This window comes from Oenanthe melanoleuca, chromosome 17 (genome assembly GCF_029582105.1).
Source record: "Oenanthe melanoleuca isolate GR-GAL-2019-014 chromosome 17, OMel1.0, whole genome shotgun sequence".
In the NCBI taxonomy this organism is placed as follows: Eukaryota; Metazoa; Chordata; class Aves; order Passeriformes; family Muscicapidae; genus Oenanthe; species Oenanthe melanoleuca.
This window is the reverse complement of record NC_079350.1, coordinates 9349079-9366196: the sequence shown is the minus strand read 5'-3', so window position 1 is coordinate 9366196 and position 17118 is coordinate 9349079. Positions and strand designations below refer to the sequence as shown.

Below are 17118 nucleotides of genomic sequence, written 5' to 3'. Positions count from 1 at the left end.
CTGCTTCCCATGGCTGTGCAGGTGTTCAGCACCTGCAGGAGAGCAGCAACATCCATGGAACAGTGACCAGGGAAGACAAAAACCATCATCCCAAACATCTCCCTTCCTCCTCCTTTCCCCAGTTTACATCCTGAGCTGATGTCAGATGGTCTGGAATATCCCTTTGGTCAGGGTCACCTGTCCTGCTGTGTCCTCCCAGCTTTCCATGTCCCCCAGCCCCCTCCCCAGGGGGCAGCACAGGGAGCAGACCAGGCTCAGTGTCAGCCCTGCTCAGCAGCAGCAGCAAAACCTTCTCTGTGTCACCCCCCCTGTGTTCAGCACAGCCCCACACCAGCCACTGGGGGAAATACTAACTCTACCCCAGCCAAACCCAGCACACTTAGATAGTTCCCAGTCCTAGGCAGGTCTGGATCCAATCCTGTTCCTAAAAACAGAAGTCAAGGTGAGAGGGGGCTTTTTGGGCTGTTACATCTGCTTGCTGGCTCTGAACAAAACAGACTCTTTGATCTGTCACAGCTTCCAGATCACACATTAATGATGAACATCAAATCAACTCAGTCAACAATTTATATGAAAGAAAACTGTGCTCTTACCAGCTGTGTGTGTCACACATCTATCCTGGACCTGCAGCTGGGGTGTCCTGGTGGATGTGATTAAGGACAAATGTCACTCATGCTGGGAAACATCCTGCTGTGGGAGAAATGCTTTTGATTGTGGTGATGCTGCTTTTTAGACAGGAGCAATGCAAGGCAGAGCACCAGCCCAGGTGTCTGTGACCTGACTGAGCTGCAGCATGTGGGTGCAACCCACAGGATGGGTGTTTTCTGGAGATTGTGTGGGATCTTTCTAAATACAACTGTAAAGGGAAGCAGGAACTGGGTAGAAAAGTGTCTCCTCCTCTCTGATGTGTGGCAATAGCTCCCTGTTTAAGGCAGGACCTTAAGTTATGTGGTAACAGCTCAAACACTTCAGCAGCAGCTTTTTTTTTGTTTTAAAAAGAAGAAAAAAAGAGAATAGTTGGGTGATCATTACTATCATTTCAGTGTTGTCATCGAGGTCTTTAGAGCCTGTCATGGGGAAGGGATCGACGTGTGCTGCAAATTGCAGTGTAACAGAAAACAGGATCATCCCTTAAAATATCTCCATCAGAAAGATGAGTGTTCAGCTATTTCCAGTGCTGCTAGTGAGAGATGAGTACATACAGTATTAAAGAGATGCCTGGAGTCAGATTGATTGCTTACCCCATGGCTCCTGATTCTCTTTTTGGCACCTTCATGTACCCTATGTGCTCTTTTTCTCCTTCATTTCCTGCTGTGCTCTTTTTCTCCTTAATTTTGCAGCCCTGGGAGGCACAGTAGCTTTGGGGAAACTCAGCTTCCAGCCTTTTCCAGCATGTTTGTTCATGTCTGTCACCTCTTTCCTGGGTTGATCCAGATTGGTTTGTGGCTTAGAGACAGACGAGCTGTGTGTGTGTGGAGGGAAGGTGATGGATTGCCTTGTGTGCAGCCTCCCTGTCCTTGGTGTGCAGAGCTGGAGGGAGTGAGAACTCCCTGTTTGGCTGCTCTGAGGTTTCCCTGCCCACCCTGGCATTCCCAGAGCAGGGTGAGGATGGCAGCACATGCTGAGCACTGCAGGTGCAGAGCTGAGGAAGGTGGGGTTTTAAACAATCCCCACTCTGTTCTCTTTCCCTGCAGGAAGAAAACATTTGTTTGCACTGGGCTGCTTTTTCTGGCTGTGTTGACATAGCTGAGATCCTGCTGGCAGCCAAGTGTGACCTGCACGCCGTGAACATCCACGGGGACTCGCCGCTGCACATCGCGGCGCGGGAGAACCGCTACGAGTGTGTGGTGTAAGTGCCCTGCTCAGCCTGCTCCCTGCTGCTGCCTGCAGCCCAGGACAGCCTGAAACAACACACAGCCTGAAACAACACACAGCCTGAAACAACACACAGCGTCTGAAACACACAGCCTGCACACAGCCCTGAAACACACAGCCCTGAAACACACAGAGCCTGAAACACACAGCCCTGAAACACACACAGCCCTGAAACACACACAGCCCTGAAACACACAGCCTGAAACACACAGCCCTGAAACACACAGCCCTGAAACACACAGCCTTCACACAGCCCTGAAACACACAGCCTTCACACAGCCCTGAAACACACACAGCCTGAAACAACACACAGCCTGAACAACACACAGCCTGAAACAACACAGCCCTGAGACACACACAGCCCTGAGACACACACACCGCCTGAAACACACACAGCCTGAAACACACAGAGCCTGAAACACAGAGCCTGAAACACATAGAGCCTGAAACACACACAGCCTGAAACACACCCCTGAAACACACAGACCTGAAACACACAGCCCTGAAACACACAGCCCTGAAACACACAGCCTGAAACACACAGCCTGAAACACAGCCTGAAACACACACAGCCTGAGACACACAGAGCCCTGAAACACACAGAGCCCTGAAACACACAGAGCCTGAAACACACACAGCCTGAAACACACACAGCCCTGAAACACACACAGCCTGAGACACAGCCCTGAAACACACAGAGCCCTGAAACACACAGAGCCCTGAAACACACACAGCCTAAAACACACACACTGAGAAACACACAGCCCTGAAACACACAGAGCCTGAAACACACAGAGCCTGAAACACACAGAGCCTGAAACACACAGAGCCCTGAAACACAGCCCTGAAACACACAGCCTGAAACACACAGACCTGAAACACACAGCCTGAAACACACACAGCCTGAAACACACAGCCTGAAACACACAGCCTGAAACACACAGCCCTGAAACACACACCCTGAGACACACAGCCCTGAGACACACAGCCTGAAACACACAGCAGCCTGAAACACACAGCCTGAAACACACAGAGTCTGAAACACACAGCCTGAAACACACAGCCTTCACACACAGCCTGAACACACAGAGTCTGATCCTGAAACACACAGCCCTGTAACACACAGCCCTGAAACACACAGCCCTGAAACACCGAGCCTGAAACACACAGCCCTGAAACACAGCCTGAAACACACACAGCCTGAAACACAGAGACCTGAAACACACAGAGACTGAAACACACAGAGACTGAAACACACAGAGCCTGAAACACACAGAGCCTGAAACACAGAGCCTGAAACACACAGAGCCTGAAACACACAGAGCCTGAAACACACCCAGAGCCTGAAACACACCCAGCCCTGAAACACACCCAGCCCTGAAACACACCCAGCCCTGAAACACACAGCCCTGAAACACACAGCCCTGAAACACCCAGCCCTGAGACACAGAGCCCTGAGACACACACAGCCTGAAACACACAACCTGAAACACACAACCTGAAACACACAGCCTTCACACAGCCCAGGACTGGGATAAAGGGCTGGCTTTTCTCCCAGGGATGGGGGGTGTGAGGTACCGGCTGCTGCCAGAGCTGCTCAGATGTGCAGTGTTCTGGAGTCTGAGGGGCTGTTCTCAGCCTGGGCTTCCCAGCAGGAAGGTGTCAGCATCCTTGATTAAAGCTTTTTTTTCCCCACAACTAGCGTGGTAACATTTGCTCCATCCCTGCTCTGAATAAAGCCATCATGTTCTCACCTAAAGCTGGTGAGTATAAGCAAGGGCCAAGTCCACCACCAGTTTCCTGTGGGATTCTTCCATTTCCAGCCTACTCTTCCCACCCCATCTTTCCCTGCCAGAGAGTTTCAAGCCTGTCTGAAGTTAGGCTGGTAGCAGCAGGGTACCTGAAGCAAGGCAAGGTTTGCCCAGAGCTCTCATGGGTGCCCAGAGCTCCAGTCTGTGGCTTCTGTCAGAAGGATTCACTGAACCATGCTTAATAAAGAAAACTCAGGTGATTATTCACTACTACAGATTCTTCCTCGTCCCTTAAGGACTGGCTGGAGGATGTGATTCAGCTTGTTTTCCCCTTGCCTGGTTTCTCCTGGGGAATCCTTATCCTCCCTTGCTGTTTTGCAGTCTCTTTCTTTCCCGTGGCTCGGATGTCACTTTAAAGAACAAGGAGGGTGAGACCCCGCTCCAGTGCTCCAGCCTTAACTCTCAGGTCTGGGTGGCCCTACAGATGAACAAGACTCTCAAAGAATCATCTTCTGAGAAGCCTGCCCAGATAGACAAGGTGGTGAGCAGGTGAGATTAGGGCTGGCTTTGCTTGTGGGTCATGAAGTTGAGCCCTTGCACACGGAAGGCAGGGCCTGGTTTAAGAAAGAACTGTGCAGCTTCTTAAACTGCTGTGAAGTTCTGAGCTAAGTGTGAGCTTAGCAAGAACTAAGCCTGTGCTGATTCAGTCCATGGTTTGCAAATCCATCCTCCAAATGGAAATACTCACAAGCACAAAGAGCCATCTGTAAGGCAGGGTGGGAAAACATGAGCTCTGTTCTAGTGTGAATGGCTTTGAGTGCTCAGTGCTCAAATCAGTGATTCTGCCCCAGGATGGCATTTGAATGGCCCCTTGTCTGGGGGCACTTTCCCTCTGTGACAATTCTTTCTCCACCACAGAGACATTGCCCGGGGCTATGAGAGGATCCCCATTCCCTGTGTCAATTCCGTGGACAGTGAGCCCTGTCCCAGCAACTACAAATACGTGTCACAGAACTGTGTCACCTCCCCGATGGACATCGACAGAAACATCACTCATTTACAGGTGAGGGATCCTGCTCTGGGCTGTGCAGTGCTCCTCAGAACAGATTTGGCATTCCAGATGGGAATGTTGAGTCCTGATATTGCCATCAAATTCCAGCTAAGGTTGAGTGCCTCACCTCCAGCTCTTGTTGTAGGAAATGGGATTTTGATTTCCTTCAGTTTTGAGGCTTAAGCTGAGCTTTGTGTTCAGCTGTAGCATTGGCCATCTGGTGCTGGCTGGTGTGGCTCCCATTTATCCTTGTCCTCTCTTCTGAGGCTGGAGAGTCAGGGATTTGTTGTTTGCTGCCTTGCCATGGACTGCAGCACCCAGGCTGAGTCTTTGCTGTGACACTGCAGTCCTGGAAGGGCTGGGTGGGGAAAGCAGAGATGGGGAGGTTCAGGCTGAGGGTGAGGCCTCTCTGGGCACAGCTCTGAGCTGGCTGAAGGGACCTTCCCAGGGCCAGCCCCTGTTGTGCAGTTGCCTGGGAGGGCTGTGCTGGCTTGGAGATGCTGCATCATCTCCCAGCTCTGGTCCCTCCTTGGAGCTTTCCTTGTCCTCAGGTGTGGAGAGCAGCTCACAGGGCATGGGGGAGGGTTAACAGCAGGGGAACATCCTCTCCTGAGCAGAGAGGCTGGCTCAGAATGAGATCCTTGCAAGGCAGAGTCCTTTGGTGCTCACTGCACACAGAAACAAACAGTGGGGGAAAGCTGCCCTGGAAGGTGGAGCTGCTGCTCCTTCTGCCTGAGGAGCTGCAGCAAGGGGGGAGATGTGGTTTGCTGACCCAGTCAGTCAGTTGTGTGAGTGGTGTGGGATTAACCCTTTGCTTCTCTTGCAGTATTGTGTCTGTATAGATGACTGCTCCTCCAGTAACTGCATGTGTGGCCAGCTCAGCATGCGCTGCTGGTACGACAAGGTGAGGACACACAGCCCCTCCTGCCCCACCAGGGCCTGGGAGCTGAGCTTGGCCTAGTTCACCTCCTTGGACAGGGCTTAGAGCAGCCCTGGGCTAGTGGGAGATGTCCCTGCCCATGGAGGGGTTGGGATGAGCTGAGCTTTAAGGCCCCTTCCAACCCAAACCATTCCTTGCTTCTGTAATTCCAGCTCCTTTCTTCTTGTCTTAAAATGCCTGAAGTTATAATCTCAGCTCTGAGACGTGTGTGATAATCCAAACTGCATGCTCAGGGCAGCTTTTCTTGTGTTATTTATTTGTGTTCCCCTCGTGCCAACTGAGCCATTAATTACACCCATGTGATGGGAGCATTTAATAATCCATGTGTGAAATCAGCTTCCATTTCAGCAACGTGGAAAGTGCTGTAAGATGTAAACAAAGGGAGGGGAGCAGAAAGACTTTTTTTTTTAATCTGCTTTTATTTATTGTGATTCTTCTGGATGAAGGCAGAGTAAAGATGTTTTCACTGCCACATTGCCAGAAGTCAGATTTGTTTTGGGTAAATGCTTCAACCCTCCAGGGAAGTTTTGAGATTCATCTTTGGGCAGGTGCTGCAAAGATCAGAAGTTCTGTGAATGTCTGCAGGTTTCTCCCAGGGGGAGTGTTGGCATCTTTCTTGGCTTTGTAGTAATTTTATTTACACATTAATAGGTGATTACACCTCTCAAGCCTTAAAAGCCAAATTTGTTAAACATGATAAATTGCATCCATCGCTTCCTTAATCCTGTATGTTGGTAAATAATTGAATTGTAGCTTTTTTTGGGAGTGCTATTTGGGAAGGTAGTGTGGTTCACAGAACTTGGGTGCACTGGCCTTGCACTCTGCAAGTTCAGGCTTTATTCCAGAGGCAGACTAAGCATCCACTTCTCCCCTCCAGCACAGCAAATTGCAGTAATGATGCTGATGCACACCAGTTTTCTGAACAGCACTGGGAGGTATTTTTTTAATGGCAGGCAGCAAAAATCTAAATTCTCTGTCTGTCTGTCAGCTGTGGGTGAGAGTGGTGACTGTGCTGCTGTCAGGGAAGAGCAAAACCCCTGCAGAGCCTGAGCTCTGACACTGAGTTTGGGGATCTTGGGGCACGACTCCACCGTGGGGTTCTCTGGCCTGTTTTTACCCTGGGGGGAATTTCTGCCTGTGGTTTTGGGGATCCCAGGAGCAGACAAATAACCCAGTCTGGGGTGGCTCTCTCCTCAGGATGGCAGACTCCTGCCTGAGTTCAACATGGCTGAGCCCCCCCTGATCTTCGAGTGCAACCACGCGTGCTCGTGCTGGAGAACCTGCAGGAACCGGGTGGTGCAGAACGGCCTCAGGTGAGCAGGTCTGGGCAGCACCAGCCCCAAACCATCAGATTTCTGCCTCTCAGCTCACCCAGAATCCCACAGAACCCAGCACAGAAGCTGGGGCTGGTGGGAATGAAGCAGCAGTGGGTTGATGAGCTCAATGAACATCTCAGTTAATATTTGCACCGTGCCCATGGCACCAGCAGGTGGGAACTGCAGTGTTCCTTCATCAGCTGACCATAAAACATACAAATGGTTTGTGGGTTTGCATGCACAGCCCGAGTGTGGTGTCTCAGGGGGAGAGCTGGGAAGGACATGACAGCAACAGAGCTGCAGAGGCTGAATTCAGAAGGTTTTGTAAGCCAGCAGTCTAGACTAGAGATACAGGCCAGCATGCCCAGACTTGGCTGCTTAAAATTTCCAGGTTCTTGGCATGATTCCTCCTGAATTGGATGCCTGTTGGCCTCGCTGCTCCAGGTTAGACTGTTGGGATTTTGGTACCTGGCTAAAAATGTCAATGTTTGGGTTTGGACCTCTGCTGTGGTGGAGTTTGCCACTGCACTGCATTCAAAGGGATCCCACTGGAGAAAAAAAGACTTTTTAGAATTTCTTTGTAGTGCTGACAACACTCTTTTTGCAAGCTTTGTAGTTTCAATGACATTCTGCAGTGTTAAAAATAAGCAAGGAAGAGACTGGATGTGTTTCCTCAGAACTTCACCTCTCTCTGGTTTCCCTGCCAAGCTCCTGAGCTCCGGTGCCTCCGTGGGTGTTTCTTTAGGAGCTCTACAGCTAGAGCTGTTGCTTTGGCATTTTTTGCCTTGCTGAAGTGTTTTTTCTGAAGGATGGCAAGGGTTGGGAGCCCAACCACGAGCTGGGGAGGGCAGCTCTGCTGGGAAGGAGGGTCAGGTGCTGGGCAGAGCTCACAGTCCCTGGGGAGGCAGGGGGAAGGTCTGCCTTGGGGCTGCAGCTGACACAGGGGTGCTGCTGCTCCAATTTCAGTGCTTCCTTTATCAGATTGGCTCCAGATTAACTCTGCCTGGCAGAGCACACGTATCCAGCTGGCAGCCTGGCCCAGCTCAGCTGGCAGGCTCAGCTCAGAGCCCTGGTCCCGCTGCCGCCCGTGCCGGCTCCAGTGCAGAGCTCAGAGCTGGGCTGGGCTGGGCTCTGCTGGGAGCCAAGAGCTGGGGGAGCTTCCCCAAGCCCCAAAGCCACTGTTAGACCCTGCTTCTCTGAGAGCAATCACTTTCCTGAGGTTGTGGTTTGCCCTGGTGAAGCTGTGGGCAAACAGGGTAAAATTCACATCCCTGCTGACAATGCAGAGGGAGTGGGTGGGGGAAGAGAAGTACTGGGAAAAGCAACAGAGTGAAGTTAAGGTGAGCATCAGATTTCACTTAATTCCGATAACAGCCTTGCTGAGAGTGGGTTTTGGTTCCCTCAGGGATAGAGGAAGCTTTTCCTGCCCTGGAGACTGTTCATCCTGCACTTAACTCAGGTTCTGGCTGAGCACGAGGCAGAATGACTTACAGGATTGTTTCTCTGCCTATAAACCCCATCAGTACAATTCCACAGAGCAGCTATTACACCAAGAAGTCTCAAGTTGCAGCTTTTCTTTCTTGTCTTTCAGCCAGGCAGCTGGATATGATGGAATTGCTGAATGCCCTGGCTTTGGCAGAGGGCAGAGGGGTCAGAGCACTCAGCTCAAGGTGTTCTTTAGTCCCTGGGAGCTCCCTGCCTTCCCCCTCAGCACCACTCCCTGCACAGCTCCACTGCTGTAAATCCCTTCCACCCTCCTGCTTCCCCCAGGGCTGTGTGGAGGGGAAGGAAATGCTGCTGCTGGGATTCTGCTATCCTCTGTAAATCAGCACACAGAGCATCCAGCCCGTGCCCTCTTCCCCAGCCTCTTGCTGTGCACCTGGGCAGGCAGAAGGGGCTGGCTGGCACCTGTCCCTTGTCCCTGGGCTGTTTCCATGCCAGCACCTGCCCACAGCTGGGAGCTGTGGGAGTGGAGCATCCCTGCAGGGTGACAACGGGAGGGTGAATATTAAAATCCTCTGGGAGTGTGTGGTGCTGGAAGGTGCTGGCTTTTTGCTCATCTCTCCATGAAAATTTGTTCTTTCCATGGAGTGCTGCTATCAGTGTGGCTTCATTTCCTCTTTTCCTCTTTGGCAGGACTCGGTTGCAGCTTTACAGGACACAGAAGATGGGCTGGGGAGTGCGAACGATGCAGGACATTCCTCTGGGAACCTTCGTGTGCGAGTAAGTTCTGCAGCTTTCACAGCCCAGCCCTTCCCAGAGCCTGCACTGAGTGAACTGTGCAGCTTTCACAGCCCAGCAAATCCCATCCATTCCCAAATCCAGCAATGACTGAATTGTGCAGCTCCCATCAGCCCAGAAAAATCCCATCCATTCCCAAATCCAGGAATAAGGTGTGCAGCCATCAGCCCAGCAACCCAGCATGTCCCAAATCCAGCACTGAGTTGTGCAGCTTCCATCAGCCCAGCAAATCCCATCCATTCCCAAATCCAGCAATGACTGAATTGTGCAGTTCCATCAACTCAAAAAATCCTGTCCATTCCCAAATCCAAGAGTAGGGAGTTCAGCTTTCACCAGCCCAGCAACCCCAGCACTTCCCAAATCCACAATTCACTGAGTGAATTGTGCAGCTTCCATCAGCCCAGAAAAATCCCATCCATTCCCAAATCCAGGAGTAAGGTGTGCAGCCATCAGCCCAGCAACCCCAGCACTTCCAAAATCCAGCACTGAGTGAATTGTGCATCTTCCATCAGCCCAGCAAATCCCATCCATTCCCAAATCCAGCACTGAGTGAGTTGTGCAGCTGGTGGAGCTGCTCCTTCTGCAAACAGCACAGCTGCTGCTGACTTTTGTTGGAATTAGTGGGATGCAGAAGCCAGAGGATCTGGCCTGTTCCTTTTGCATCCATTTATGGTTTTTGAATATTTGCTTTCTGTTCCAGTGGTGCTTTAGGAAGGTCCCAGCTGCATCAAGGCAGGTGTTTTAGCCACACCTTCAGCAGAGAAGCCCCAGCTCTCCTGTTTCCCAGTCCTGTGGAAAACACTGGAGCCTGTGCTGGGGGCTGCTCCTTGCTCTTGCTTTTTGCATGGAATCCCCTCTGGTCACACTGATTAGGGTTGGAAAAGACCTCCAGGATCATCTGTTCCAGCCTCACTCAAGTGCAGGCTGTTTGAGCAGTGGTGGGTGGCCCTGTGAAGCTCTGGGATGGAATTATTTCCCATCAGTGTGCTGGGGAGGAAGACACTGCCTTGGAGCTCTGAAATGAAGGGGCTCCTGCTGCTTTTTGGGAGGAGCATGCAGCCCTTGCACATCCTTCCCTAACTTTGGGCCTGGAAAATCAGGGATCTGTTAGTATCTGTAAACAGCCTTGGGAAGGAAATGAGTTACAGGAATAGGTTTTAAAGGAGCATTAAACCAACAGTTTAAAATTTGATTGTGGTATTTTATTTCATGGAATTATAAACCTGCAGTGGCTGTCCCTGGGCCTCTGTGGGCAGAATTATTCAGCTGTTCTCAGCTGCTGCTGCCTGCTAAGCCTTTCCACAGCAATTTCTCTCCCTCTCTGGCCACCTTTCTGTGTTTTAGGCCTCTAAGGAGTGGGTGATCTCCAGCAGTGGAGCAGTGAGGGCAAACAGGAGGCTCCCAGCTGGGAACTGCAGCCAAAAATCCCTGGTCACAGAGCACAGGGATCCTCTCCAGGTTCATGTTTCCTGGCTCCTCTCCCCAGCCTTGGAGTTAAAAGCTGCCTTGAGCCCCAGGGGGATTGGAGGCAGTTGTTTAACACTTGGAATTGGCCTGAGGGCTGCAGGAATGCTCTGAGAGTGGCTGCTGGCCATGGAAGTTCTGTTGATGCTGCAAAGAATATTTATTTGTGTGGTGAATCCTTTGCTTGAAATAATCAGTGTTTCATTGCAGGCTGGGAAGACTTACATACCAAAATGACAGAAACACAGCCTGGTGTGGGCTGGGAGGGACCTTAAATCTCTGCCATGGGCTGGGACACCTTCCATCATCCCAGACTGCTCCAAACCCTGGCCTTGGGCACAGAAAAGCTGCTGTGCTGCTGCTTCTTTCTCACATCCCCCCTCAGTCCCTGCACTCTGAGCCTCTGACTAAAGCAGCTCAGGGCAGGAAATGTTGAACCTTGACAGTGCAAAATTATTTAAAATGGAGACAGGGAGACAGAGGTGGGAGCACCAGTGCTGTGGGGACTCCTGCAGCAAACAGGACCTGTCTGGTGTGGGGGAGCATTTGGTCCTTCTCAGACCAAGCAGCACCTGCTCCATTCTCCTTGGAGAACCTGCCTGGCACCTGCTTTTACAACAGGGTGGCTGTAGCTGGGACCACTCACATTTATTCTCATTTATTCTCAGGAGGGATTGAGAAAAAAGCCCAGACCTTTCCAGGGATCCTGCCAAGTTAGGTTAGACCTAAGATTTTAAACCAAAACTTTTGAAGTTGTGTAGGCTATAACTGCTCAAAATATCCTGGGAAACACATGAGGGGCAGACACAATGTTTTGTTTTGGGGTGGGAACAGCACAAACACTGCAGTGGTTGTGGGACAAGCTGAGTCTGACCAGGAGCTTCAGGAAACTTGGATTCATGTGTTGATCTTGGCCAGCAGAAGATTGGCAAAAGGAAACTTAGTCCTCAGGAAAAAAGAAATTGATTTTTTAATATTAAAGTGTTTTTAATATCACGAAACATCATTTTTAATATTATTTAAGTGTTGCTCAGAGGAGGTGGAGTTGGGAGCAGGTTTTCCCTGCTGGGAGCTCTGTTTGGTGGCTTGGAGCTGGCCAGCACTGTGGCTGGGCTGCATCCCTGTGCTTGTCTCTCCCCACAAAGGGTGTCCAGCCCTGAGGCAGCTCTCAGTGCTCTGTCCCTGCCCCGCAGGTACGTGGGGGAGCTGATCTCCGACTCGGAGGCCGACGTGCGTGAGGAGGACTCCTACCTCTTCGACCTGGACAACAAGGTAAGTGTGCAGCCAGAGCCAGCCCTGCCTCCCTCTGATGTGAACAGAATCCTGCAGAGAGCACAGCTGCTGTGCTGCAGTGGAAATGGGGTTGAGGGAGGGTTAGGGCTGGTTTAAAGGGCAGCAGGACCAACCTGTGCTGCCCACGCCACTTCTGAGCAAAGATGTTCTGTCAAACCCCTTGGAGCATCCTCAGGTCAATTGTCCTGGCACCTGTGTGATTGGCAGCTCTGTGAGTTCTTCATAAAGTGATGATGAGCCTGAAAGATTTAAAAAAAAACCCAACAAACCCTGTTCACTCAGAAAGGATCCATCAGACACCCTGGCAGGGGCTTGTCCTGCTGTTTGTTCCCCTGCACTGCTCTGTGAGGGCTCTCAGGGCAGAAATTTTGCTTTGTAAAGTACAATCTCAAAATTTTAAGCAAGGCCATGGCTTCAGACTCCCCCTGGGAAAGGAGAAGTGAGAAAAGGTGAGCTGGGGACTCACAGGAGTGGGGTGGCTTCCAAGAAAGGCTGTAAAACACTCTGTGCCTTTTTTGTGTCATCAGCTTGTGACAAAGAAGCTTTGCTTTATTTTCTGTCCTCTTCTTTTTTTAAAACAACACACATTTCAAGAGCTGAGAAAAGATAAATAATGAGTCTGGTATGAAAACAGGGGGTCAGGCTGTAATTAAGAAGTTGTAAAGAACTTTAACCTGGTTTTTGAGCAAGAGCCCACCTGGGTCCTGCCCTGACTGGCAGCCCTGAGGGAAAACCTCTGTGCTGGCTCCTGGGAATCCTTCAGGGAAGGGAGAGCAAGATGGAGCCTCTGGAGAGAGCCAGGCACCAGATGCAGACCCAGCAAGTCCTGTGTCCTCCAGAGTGAAGGGGCATTGCCAGGGGTGTGACCCAGCCCTGGGGGCTCCAGCTCCTGCTGTGCCTGGAAGGAATGGCTTGAATGGGCTTGTGCTGTGGTGAGAGTGGCTGGGTTGTCACTTCTGTTGGCTGGGTTGACATTTCTATTCTTTGTGTTGTCATTTCTGTTGTCTGGGTTTTCCTTTCTGGTGTCCCTTTCCCCCCCATGGCATTTCTGTGGATAAAACTGGGCAGTGAAATCACTGATTGCTGAAAGCAGAGCTCAGGGCTGCTGGGGTGATGCCTGCCCAGGTCTGGGGATGTTTTCCTGGGCTCCTGCAGCCCGGTGTGAGCTGGCACAGCTCATCCATTAACGATCCGAGGTGCTTGTCCAAAAGGGACTTGGAGCACCACTAATGGATCCTTTTGCTTTTGGCCTCTTTGCAACTGAAATTAGCTCCTGTAATTAAAGCCTCTGCTTTGCACAGTCATTCTCTGCTGGAATAAAAAAGCCCTGAGGGGGGTTCTTTTAGTTTCAAGGAAAACAAAGTATTACTTCTCTCTGGAAAGAGAATTTCTGTGTTCTCACTTTCACTCTTATCTGCAAAACCCTGTGTTTTCTCAAGGCTCTGGCTTTGTGTTTCCAAGCTGTCATGTTCAATTAGAGGACAGGGCAGATGCCTGTTCCCCTGTCCAGGGGCTGGTACACCCATAAGGTGTCTGCACTGAACATCAATCCCATTCTGCCAAACTGGTGCTTGGACTGGGACAACTGGTGTGCCAGTGTTAGAAAACATCTCCAGGGGTGTGTGGGGTCAGAGTGCTGAGCAGTGAACTGTTTTTGGGGTACTGCTGAATATAAATGGAATATAAAAGTCTGTGTGTGTGTTTCCAAACCCCAGTGAGTGCCCTGCCCTGGCTGTTCCTGCAGCTCTCTGGGGTGTTTCTGGAGAGCCCAGGAGCCTGCTGAGTTATCCAGGGCAGGAAAGCCCAACCCCAGCGTGCCCTAACGAGCTGTGCCCTGTCCCCCAGGATGGAGAGGTGTACTGCATCGATGCCCGTTTCTATGGCAACATCAGCCGCTTCATCAACCACCTGTGCGAGCCCAACCTGATCCCGGTGCGGGTGTTCATGTCCCACCAGGACCTGCGCTTCCCCAGGATCGCCTTCTTCAGCACCAGGCACATAGAGGCTGGGGAGGAGATCGGGTACGTGCCCCTGCCAGCCCTGGGAGCTGCTGCTGCCCGGCTGGGCCACTCCTGCCCTTGGGTTCATCCCTCAGCGTCCCCCTGAGGTTTGCAAAGCCCCAGGCTCGACCTGCCTGTGTCCATTTCCAGCCCTGAATCCCCAGCCTGGGCAGCAGGGGAGGGGGGATTCTGCCCCTGTGCACCTGTGCTCAGGTGAGACCTAGGTGAGAACCGACCTGCAGAGCTGCCCCAGCACAGCTGCTGGAGAGAGTCCAGAGGAGGCACCAGAGCTGCTGGAGCCCCTCTGCAGCCAGGCTGGGAGAGCTGGGGGTGCTCACCTGGAGAGGAGAAGGATCAGGGAGAGCTCAGAGCCCTGCCAGGGCCTAAAGGGGCTCCAGGAGAGCTGGAGAGGCACTGGGGACAAGGGATGGAGGGACAGGGCACAGGGAATGGCTCCCACTGCCAGAGGGCAGGGCTGGATTGTATAAGATAAAGGAAGAATCTTCTCCAGTGAGGGCAGTGAGGCCCTGGCACAGCTGCCCCGTCCCTGGAGCTGCCCAAGGCCAGGCTGGGTGCAGCTCTAATGGGAGGTGTCCCTGCCCACGGGACAGGATGAACTTTGATGTTTCTCCAACCCAAACCACCCCGGGATTCTCTGCAGCACCAACATCCCGCTCGCTCCCCTTTGCCCTGACCCTTCTTCTCTCTCTCTCGCAGCTTCGACTACGGGGACAGGTTCTGGGACATCAAAGGCAAGCTGTTCAGCTGTCAGTGTGGTTCACCCAAGTGCAAACACTCGAGCTCGGCGCTGGCTCAGCGGCAGGCGAGCCCGAGCGCGCCGGGCGCGCAGGAGAACGGGCTGCCCGACACCAGCTCCGCCTCCGCCAGCGCCGGCCCCTTCTGACCGCGCCTGCTGCGAGGGAACGGCGAGAACAGCACGGAGCTGCGCAGAAAATTAAAAGATAAAAAAAATAGAAAAGGAAGGAAAAGAAAAAAAATTAAAAAAAAATTAAAAAAAAATAAAAAATAAAAAAAAAAAAAAAGGAAGAACCCCGCTCAAGGAAAGCCCAGGGTTGTGACACTTCGGGCTGTGCCGCCGACTGTTACTCGAGGAAGGAGTGAGAGCAAATCCCGCCCCGGCTGTTCTCCCCTCCCTGCTCTGGAGAGCTGCTGGCACACATAGCTGTGTGTGCAGGGGTGGCTGTTGCATTTTTGGTTTTTTTTTGGCCACCCGAGCTGGCCTGGCCTGAGTGTTGTCAGAGGCAGGGAGAGCCGCCCGTCCTGGGATGTGCCTCGTGTCCTGGAGCCCCCCTGAACTCTGCATCCGTGCTGGGACCTCCTTCTGCCAGGGAGCAGAGCTGCTGCTCTGGCCTTGCTGGCCACAGCCCCAGGGCAGGTTGTGCTGGTTGGTTTTTTGTTGGTTTGGTTGGTTTTTTGGTTGGTTGGTTGGTTTTTTTGTTTTTTTTTTCTTTTTTCCATTTTGTTTTTTTATATATATATATATAAAATGAATAATTCCTCCCCCATCTCGCAGGACGTTGTGGTGGGGCCCTACAAATACCCTCAATTCTCTCCAAACCTTTTTTTTTTCTCATCTGATGAGAAGAATCCCAGAATCTTTCCAATCCCTGTGACCCCTGGCTCTCTCCCTCCTGGATTTCCTCCGTTCAAACCAGCTCTGCTCCTGTCTCAGTGTTGGGTTCCTCCGTGAAGGAATTCCCCTCACCCCTCCCCTTGAGTGCTTTTAGAGAGAGAAGGCTGAAGAGGATTTTACAAGACACTAATTCCTGAAGAAAACCAGTTTTACCCCCCCTTTTTTAAAAAGATAAAGTGAATGAAATATATATTATAAAGGACCTGGGCTGGCTGGGGTGGACAGATGTGACACGGTGACAAGATCCCAGATGCCACCAGCTCGTCTGTTCCCATCCCTCTGCTCCATGCTGGGCACCTTGGATTGATTTTTAAGCCACATGCTATGAGGTTTCAATGAACTGATTTATTTTTTACCATTATTGAAACATCGGGGACAAGCATTAAAAACATGGAGATAAAAAAGAAAAAAAAAAGGCTTAAAAAAAAAAAAACCACAAAAAACAACAAAACCCACAAAAAAACCAAAAAAACCAAAACGACAAGAAAAAGAAACCACAAAACAAAACGGTGCTGATTCTGGTGTGATTTTTGCTCACCACGTGAATATAAACTTATCAATTGTATAAAAAGAACAAAGTGATTTTAGTATAAAAATGCAGGAAAAAAAAACAAAACTTTTTTTAAATTGTTAGTATTGTAGTGTGAATAAATTTGCCATCACCTTTTGTGTGGTGGCTGGGCAGGTCATTATCTTAATTTTTTTTTTTTTTTTGCATATATCTTTAAATACTGTAATTAGTGCAGTAACAAGTTTTTTTTTTTTTTTTTGGTCATCTCTTCTAGAACATTCATAATGCCATCATGTTTATTATTATTATTTTTTTTTCTGTTAATGTTTTTGACAGTTTTAAAGGAGCAGCCTTTTGGCTCTGATCATTTTCTTGTTCTGTTTTCAATGAAATCAATAAAAAAAAAGAAAAAAAAGTGCTTTAAAAGGAGTTTGGCTTTTTTTTGTCTGCTTTAGGGGAGAGATGGCTCCCAGGTGGGCTTAAAAATGAATAAAAAAAACCCAAAAAAAACCCTTCAAAGACACCCCTGTGCCCTCACATATCCAGACCATTTAACCACTGGTTAATTACAATAATACAATTCAGTATTGCATAATTAAGCATTGTAATTAAAATAATGTGCTTGAATTGAAGGGGAGAAGTGGGAAAACCCCAGAGAAAACTGATTTCTGGGCCTGACTTCCCAAAGTCAGCATTTCCCTGAGGTGGAGGTTTTGGGGTCACTGGGTCACACACACCCCAGGGACCCCCAGGGACCCCCAGGGACATCCCTGCTCCTGTTCCCCATCCAGGGACATCCCTGCTCCTGTTCCTCATCCAGGGACATCCCTGCTCCTGTTCCTCTTCCAGGGACATCCCTGCTCCTGTTCCTCATCCAGGGACATCCCTGCTCCTGTTCCTGCTCCAGGGACATCCCTGCTCCTGTTCCCCATCCAGGGACATCCCTGCTCCTGTTCCTCATCCAGGGACATCCCTGCTCCTGTTCCTGCTCCAGGGACATCCCTGCTCCTGTTCCCCATCCT

The 17118-nt window shown here is 50.8% G+C and overlaps 1 protein-coding gene across 14 annotated transcripts in view; it reads left to right on the top strand.

Annotated features, from left to right (window-relative positions):
* EHMT1 (euchromatic histone lysine methyltransferase 1) overlaps positions 1–16498 on the top strand; it is a 113992-nt gene extending 97494 nt beyond the window's left edge. For all 14 annotated transcript variants that reach the window (XM_056505135.1, XM_056505124.1, XM_056505134.1 and 11 more), the window contains 9 exons: positions 1695–1849; positions 4008–4175; positions 4545–4689; positions 5504–5581; positions 6815–6930; positions 9070–9156; positions 11832–11910; positions 13777–13952; positions 14649–16498. In XM_056505135.1, the coding sequence (XP_056361110.1) occupies positions 1695–1849; positions 4008–4175; positions 4545–4689; positions 5504–5581; positions 6815–6930; positions 9070–9156; positions 11832–11910; positions 13777–13952; positions 14649–14835 (1191 nt within the window). In that variant the 3' untranslated portion in view covers positions 14836–16498. The remainder of the gene's footprint in view (positions 1–1694; positions 1850–4007; positions 4176–4544; positions 4690–5503; positions 5582–6814; positions 6931–9069; positions 9157–11831; positions 11911–13776; positions 13953–14648) is intronic.
* The last annotated feature ends 620 nt before the right edge of the window (positions 16499–17118 follow it).